We start from the raw sequence: 7,557 nt of genomic DNA, 5'->3' as shown, positions 1-7,557 counted from the left end.
GTTTAGTGATTTCTATTCATGGAATGAATACACAAAGCAAGGGATTACCTGTTGACGCCATCATGTGCAGCCTGTACAGAACAATCAATCTGTAGCACAGTTTTGTAGTCCACATAGGCTAAATTGTACCTCTCAAGAGCTTCGTAGGCTGCTGCCCGCCTCAACAGGGGTTTGATGCTAAAAGCAACAAGTTCCAGCGCACTAAATTAACAGAAAAGAAGGAAAAAGGGTCACTGGATTATTAAAATTAAGCAACAGAATTTGCAACACTAAAATTCAGCTAATGTGAGTTGAGCCATTTACTCTAATCTAACAATTTTGATCTTCAATGGGCTAAACCAGTGGTTTTTAACCTTTGACATTGGTCATAAGAATGCTGTTGTGACAGGTGTTGCCAATAGTTTACCAGAAGAGAAGCTTGGGAGTACAAAGGAAAAGTACTTGAATCAAGAACCTGAATAAAAGACAAACAGGTTTGAACAAAATACAAAACCACTCTTCTGAATCCATGTTCCTCTGTTCCAAGCTAGTTTTAGAGAAGATTTTTTTTAGGCTTAGTGAGAAAGACTGCAGTTTGATCAAGAAACTGAGTACAAAGCAGAGGTGGTATCCAAATTCAAATGGCCAGATCATAGATTCCCTCCTTGCAAAACTACAGCAAAATGGTAATTTCACACATGGCAAACTGTTGATGCTCAGAAAAGGTTACATAGGAAAAATACACAATGGATCTAGAACCAAAAAGTAAACAAAAGCCCAAGGAAAAACACAGATAAATGCATCTTCCCAAACCTAAGCAGGTCTCATTTCACCTACTATTTTAAATAGAAGCCAGGAGGTTAACAGCTAAGGCTACAATCATACACATATTTACGTGGAAGTGAGTCTCAGGCCCCTTCCACACAGCTGTATAAAATCCACATTGAACTGGATTATATGGCAGTGTGGACTCAGATAACCCAGTTCAAAGTAGATACTGTGGATTATCTTGCCTTGGTATTCTGGGTTATATGGCTGTGTGGAAGGACCCTCAATTAGTGCAATAGGAGTTATTTCTAAGAAAAAAAAATGTGCAGAACTGGGATGAAGTGAAGATACAGGGTTGCTGGCTTAGCTACCAAGACCTGTAGATTCCTTAAACCTTAGGCAAGAGAGCTCCCTTGCATCAAACCCACAGTGAGGACTCTCACTGACAAAAAACTAGTTGGAGGCATAAGGCTAGACAATACAAGTGCTTCAGACCTAAAAAGGTCTGCCTCCAGGGGCAAACCAAGAATGGGCAACTTGGATGTTCCTGAACAGGCACAGAAGCAGAGTGGGCAGATCAAAACACAACCTGGCAAAATGGCACAACCTAGAAGAATCCTCCACCTTGTGTGACTGTGGAGCAGAACAAACAACTCTGCATATGTATATTTTTTATCCACAATGCCCGGCCTCATGCACAAAGGAAGAATTGTTCAAGGCTACAGACAATGCAGTTGCTGTTGCCCGTTTTTGGTCAAAAATTATTTAACTGCTTGTGTTCTCTCTATTGTTATCAGTTTTATACTTAATCATGCAATGCTTTTGACACAAAATAAATAAAAGTGCTTCTGACTTGAGAAGAAATCCTGCATTTTCTGCATAGTCTGCCCTGGCCACATGCCATATAGAAATCCCAGAAACCCACAATCAGCCTAGGCAGGATATGGATTTCTAGAGTAACTTGCAACCTCTGTCAGACTCCAACAGGAGTAAAGATTTGAAAAAGAAACATTAGACTTACCTATAAAATGTACATTTTTGCAGTGAATGGAGAAACTGACTACAGTGACTTGTTTGTTCCTATTCTTTGCTCTGATAAGCAGAGTGACATTTGTGGTAGCAGCCAGCAGGAAGACCAACATACAGACAATTTAACAGATGTAACAGCCATGATCAAGATTTCAGTAATAAAACGTAAGAAAAGGTAGGCACATAAAAGAGGGAAAATACTACAAGCAAACCTTTTTGTCCAGTTCCAAGGAGGCAGCTCAGTTTCAGATGGGGAGCAGCTTTCCCATCCACTGCTGAAAATGAACATTTCACAGGTAAAGCCAGAATTCCTTTTTCTACTTGTGGAGGGGAAACCTCACATAGTAGAGAATACTAATGCTCTTGACATTGGGTGAAGGACTCCTAAACAGAAGTTACCCATTGCAGAAGGAAACCTCTGCAGAGGTGAAAGTGTTCAAATGGTAGTTGTAAAGAAACACTTAAGATCAAGTGGCAGTCCTGCAAACTCCTAACAAGGGGAGCTTTTGTGGCCAGAGCAGCAAATGTAGCAGCACTTATGAGCAGAATACGCAACAACTGCACCAGGCAGGGAATACTCCATGACTAAGTAGCAGGAAGTGACACAGGCCTTAATCCACCTAGCTAGGATGAATCTTTTTGCCCATAGCTGCAGGCTGGAATGAGGCAAACAGAAGATCTAAAGCTATGAAAGGACAAGTATGTTTGAGAAAAATTCTGAGGGCTGTATGTACAGGGTGCCAGGATTTTTTCCATAGGTCTAATTGGCTAAGGACAAGAAAATGAAAGGATTACTTCCTGTAACCTGTGAAAACCTAGCCAGAGAAAATAGGTAGAAAGTAAGCAAGAAAGCAGATACTGTTAAAAAAAAAAGCAGATACTGTTAAAACTATTATTTTGTTCACTTCTTGGAAGAGCAACTACTTACTCAGAACAATCCTTAATGCACAGGCTAAGATTCCCATCCTTCAAATAGCATGCAGCACGATTGGAGTAAAGAACACTTTTCTCTTCTGCATTTGCATCCCCTGTGCATAAAGGACACCAATAATCAAGTCAGATTTAGAAACATGATGAAAGCATTAATAGTGTTAACAAGGTAAAATGAGGTTAGGAGCCCACCTCTCTTCAAAACCAAAATGTACTATGGAAGGCAAAATAAAAAATAGGGTGGATTACTAACACAACTAAAGCGAATTTTATGACATAATACTTCTAACTCCTTATACAGCATCAAGGATAGATTTCATTATGCTCTTACAAAAAAACCTTTTCAGGAATCAGAACCTGCCAGTAACATTCCCCATTTGAACTTGTTTTTTTAAAAAACTGCCCCTCTCTATTCTTGTACAGTCCTGGGTTTTTATCCTGTACTCCTGCTCTTATTATTGTTCAAGCCATCTTTCTAGAGCTCCAAGACTGGACACACTGTTCCAGTGTAATAAAAGGGGTGTGCAACTCTAGCCCTTCTCTGGCTACATCCATTAGCAACAGCAGCATTATTATTTTATCATTAAGTATCCTTGTCCCATAAATTATACATTGGTAACTCCCATGCAATTCCATAAAAATCTGAGGCATCGGAACATGCTTAATAAACTAAAATATTTCTTAGCCAAAGTTCTCAATGCTCTAGAAAGTATATCTTCTTTTGTTTCTTTAGTAGAATTGGGGAGGGGAGCAATATTTCAGTGAGAAATCGACTATGCATTGTATTAAAGGAAGACTCTAAGAATGGATCAAAGTCAAAAATGAATTTCATGAGCTTTAGTCATTCAACTTAAATCCAAGAAGAATTCAAGGAAACAGAAACTACAGTAGTTAAATCAGCGACAGCCTCTCCCCTAAATACTTATCCTGAAGGAGAGGAGCTTAGAAGAAAAGAAACTTGAATGTCCTCCAAGTAAGCTGTCCAGCTCCTAACTGTCAGACTTAACTTTCTTTTTCTGTCAGTGACCCACGCTCCCCCTTTGTGACATAATTACTGCAGCAGAATGCTTGCTGACATAATAAGTTGATGGCTGTGGAGGAGTTTCAGAGGCTACCAGTAACTATAAGACCAAGCCATTATGAAGACCTAAATCTGCTATTTGTTCATCTACTGCAATCTGTCACATTCAGTATATGTACTCTATGGGTTGCCAACTCCAGGAATATGTAGCATGACAAAAGTATGCTATTCCAGATTAATCCAGAGGACTGTAACACACCTCTGCTCTACCTAAGAAGCTGGTAAAAAGCCCAGAGCACCCCAAACCAGCTGATGGGATGGAGTTTTTATATTCTGCCATCAGGTACTGTTTTAAACTATTTAAGTATATACACATATGGAATGTAAAAGGCATCCCTCTGGGATGTACTTGGGCACTTAAGGCCCAGAAATCACAACCATGTCCTGTAACAGGTCTTCTTCCTCTACACCCGAAAACTTTGTAGTGTATAATGGGACATCTACACTGTAGAATTCGTGCACTTTGACATCACTTTAACTGGCTGAATTCTATCAAATCATATGAATTGTATATTACAAGGTCTCTAGTCTTTTGTGCCAGAGTGCTAGTACCTCACCAAACTATAAATTCCCAGGATTCCATTGCACTGAGACACGGCAATTAAATCTGGTGTCAAACTGCATTTATTCTACAGTGTAGGTGCACCCTAATTTCTACATAATTAGTTTGAACTTCTATATGTGATAGGCTTCTTCTGGGAAATCCTGAGTTGAGATACAGTGAATCTAAACAATACTAGCACAAATCAAAGTTGCAAACCACTGCTCTAGGTACTCTAATATGATTCTATGGTCAGCTTCCTGCAGATGTTGACCACAGAGTCACGCTGAGGAAGACTCAGGCCCCATTTACATGGCCATTATAATGTAGATTGAATTGCATATTGGGGGGATTAGTTTTATTGAATATTTGATGTTAACCATGGTTTTACTTTGTATTGTATGTTTATGTTGTAAGCTTCCTTGAGTCCGCTTGCGGAGAGAGGCAGGGCAAAAATATCGTAAATAAATAATAAATTATATGGTCAGTGTGGACTCATTTAATCCCATAAATTTGAGTCTACATCAGGCATGGGCAAACTTTGGCCCTCCAGGTGTTTTGGACTTCAACTCCAACAATTCCTAACAGCCGGTTTAAGTCCAAAACACTTGGAGGGCTGAAGTTTTCCCATACCTGGTCTACACTAACCATGCAATGTAGTTCAATCTGCATTATAAAGGCAGTGTAGATGAGGCCTCTATGTCTCCAACTCCAACAATAGTTAATTGTTTCAACTATTTATTTTTAATAGTCTCTGGGATAATTCTATTCCAGTGTTTCTATGTTTTACATTGTATATTGTACTGGCAGTCCCCGAGTTACAAACATCCGACTTACAAATGACTCATAGTTAAGAATGGGGCTGAGACAACAGGAAGTGAGAGAAATCTATATCTAGGAAGGGAAATTCACTCCCAAAAGAGTTACCATGGAGAAAAGGTGTCTCCACTGAAGCGTTATCACCAGTTCTTGTTTCCACAAAAAAGCCATACTGTTCAAAACCCAATTGTCACAGGGACAGAAAGTGAGGGGAAATCTTCTGAACAGGGGCACAGGCAGCAAAGCTATTCCAGGCAGCAAAACACCACAGGGGTGTTTAACCTTTCCCTATGGTGTTCAAAGCTGAATATATATATTTATATATTTGGAATTACACTTTAAAAATGTATGTCTTCTGACCTACATATGAATTCAATTTAAGTACAAACCTACAGTATCTATCTTGTCTTGTTGAAAGCTTTTATGGCCGGAATCACTGGGTTGATGTGAGTTTTCCAGGCTGTATGGCCATGTTCTAGAAGCATTCTCTCCTGACGTTTCACCCACATCTATGGCAGGCATTCTGAGATGTGAGGTCTGCTGGAAACCAAGAAAGTGGAGTTTATATATCTGTAGTCCAGGTTGGGAGAAAGAACTCTTGTCTGTTTGAGGCAGGTGTGAATGTTGCAACTGAATGTTGCACCTTGGTTAGCATTTAATGGCCTTGCAGATTCAAAGCCTGGCTGCTTCCTGTCTGAGGGAATTCTTTGTTCGGAGGTGTTAGCTGGCCCTGGTTGTTTCATGTCTGGAATTCCCCTGTTTTTTTAGTGTTGTTCTTTATTTACTGCCCTGATTTTAGAGTGTTTTAATACTAGTAGCCAGATTTTGTTCATTTTCAAGGTTTCCTCCTTTCTGTTGAAATTGTCTACATGCTGATGGATTTCAATGACTCCTCTGTGTAGTCTGACACAGCAAACAGCACCCAACAAAGGATTCCCTCAAGCAGGAAGCAGCCAGGCCTTGAATCTGCAAGGCCATTAAATGCTAATCAGGGTGATCCATTGCAACATTCACACTTGCCTCAAACAGAGGGGTCTTCCACACAGCCCTATATCCCAGAATATCAAGGCAGAAAATCCCGCAATATCTGCTTTGAACTGGGTTATCTGAGTCCACACTCTGATAATGTGGGATTTTCTGCCTCGATATTCTGGGTTATTGGGTTGTGTGGCAGAGCCCACAAAGAGTTCTTTCTCCCAACCTGGACTTTCCACGGATAGACAGTAGAGTCTCACTTATCCAACACTCGCTTATTCAACATTCTAGATTATCCAATGCATTTTTGTAGTCAATGTTTTCAATACATCGTGATATTTTGGTGCTAAATTCGTAAATACAGTAATTACTACATAGCATTACTGTGCATTGAACTACTTTTTCTGTCAAATTTGTTGTTAAACATGATGTTGTGGTGCTTAATTTGTAAAATCATAACCTAATTTGATGTGTAATAGGCTTTTCCTTAATCCCTCCTTATTATCCAACATATTCACTTATCCAACGTTCTGCCGGCCCGTTTATTTTGGATAAGTGAGACTCTACTGTATAAACCCCACTTGACTAGTTTCCAACAAACTTCACACCTCTGAGGATGCCTGCCATAGATGTGGGCAAAACATCAGGAGAGAATGCCTCTGGGACATGGCCATACAGCCCGGAAAACTCACTGAAACCCAGAACCTATCTTGTTTGTAACTTGGGGCCTGCCTGTCTTGTTTTTAGTTCCCTTCGCCACTTTGAATCTCTTCTAAGAGCGAACAAGAGGGATATAAAATGAATACAGTATAACAGTAATAATAATAATAATGTGCAAGGTTGAATGAACATTGTGGAATGAGTTTGGCATCACTTTAACTGAATGCAATGGGATCCTGCAGCAGGCCTGGGCAAACTTGGGCCTTCCCACCAGGTGTTTTGGACTTCAACTCCCACAATTCCTAACAGCCGGTTGTTAGGAATTGTGGGAGTTAAAGTCCAAAACACCTGGAGGGAAGGCCCAAGTTTGCCCAGGCCTGTTCTACACTATAGAATGAATGCCTTGCCAGCCCCGGGACGCCTGTCTTCCTTCCCCGCGTGGCTCCCTCCCGGGACAGGCCTTGCTTCTTCTCACCTGCCGCCTCCAGTACTGCCAGGGCCCGGCCGTAAAGCGCCGCCGCCTGGCTGTACTGCCCGTGGCGGAACTGCTCGTTGCCGGCTCGCTTCAGGTCCGCGCTCTGCGAGGAAGGCGCCATGGAGGCCACTGCGGGGACCCACGCAAGGAAGGGCTGCTCCTTCGAGAATGAGTTTCCTTTCTCGGATGAAACAGGGGGCGGAGTCAAGCCGGCAATTTCGGCTCCTCCTCCTCTGCCCTCAGCAGAACGAAACTCTCCGAAACCGCAGTCTGGCCAAGTCCCGAGTGGGCCGGGCCTTC

At 41.3% G+C, this 7,557-nt stretch overlaps 2 protein-coding genes across 2 annotated transcripts in view; one reads left to right on the top strand and one right to left on the bottom strand.

Moving 5' to 3' along the window:
- tomm34 (translocase of outer mitochondrial membrane 34) overlaps positions 1 to 7,557 on the bottom strand; it is a 26,708-nt gene extending 19,151 nt beyond the window's left edge. Inside the window, exons 1-3 of the mRNA XM_003220628.4 lie at positions 7,258 to 7,557; positions 2,705 to 2,804; positions 49 to 201 (exon numbers count right to left, since the gene is read on the bottom strand). Of these exons, the coding sequence (XP_003220676.1) occupies positions 49 to 201; positions 2,705 to 2,804; positions 7,258 to 7,378 (374 nt within the window). The 5' untranslated portion in view covers positions 7,379 to 7,557. The remainder of the gene's footprint in view (positions 1 to 48; positions 202 to 2,704; positions 2,805 to 7,257) is intronic.
- The window catches only part of stk4 (serine/threonine kinase 4), a 93,753-nt gene continuing 89,985 nt past the window's right edge, over positions 3,790 to 7,557 (top strand). The window contains exon 1 of the mRNA XM_062978885.1: positions 3,790 to 4,070. Coding sequence (XP_062834955.1) covers positions 4,045 to 4,070 — 26 coding nt within the window. The 5' untranslated portion in view covers positions 3,790 to 4,044. The remainder of the gene's footprint in view (positions 4,071 to 7,557) is intronic.

This window comes from Anolis carolinensis, chromosome 4, assembly GCF_035594765.1.
Source record: "Anolis carolinensis isolate JA03-04 chromosome 4, rAnoCar3.1.pri, whole genome shotgun sequence".
Lineage (NCBI taxonomy): Eukaryota > Metazoa > Chordata > Lepidosauria > Squamata > Dactyloidae > Anolis > Anolis carolinensis.
This window is presented reverse-complemented; position numbering and strand designations above follow the sequence as displayed.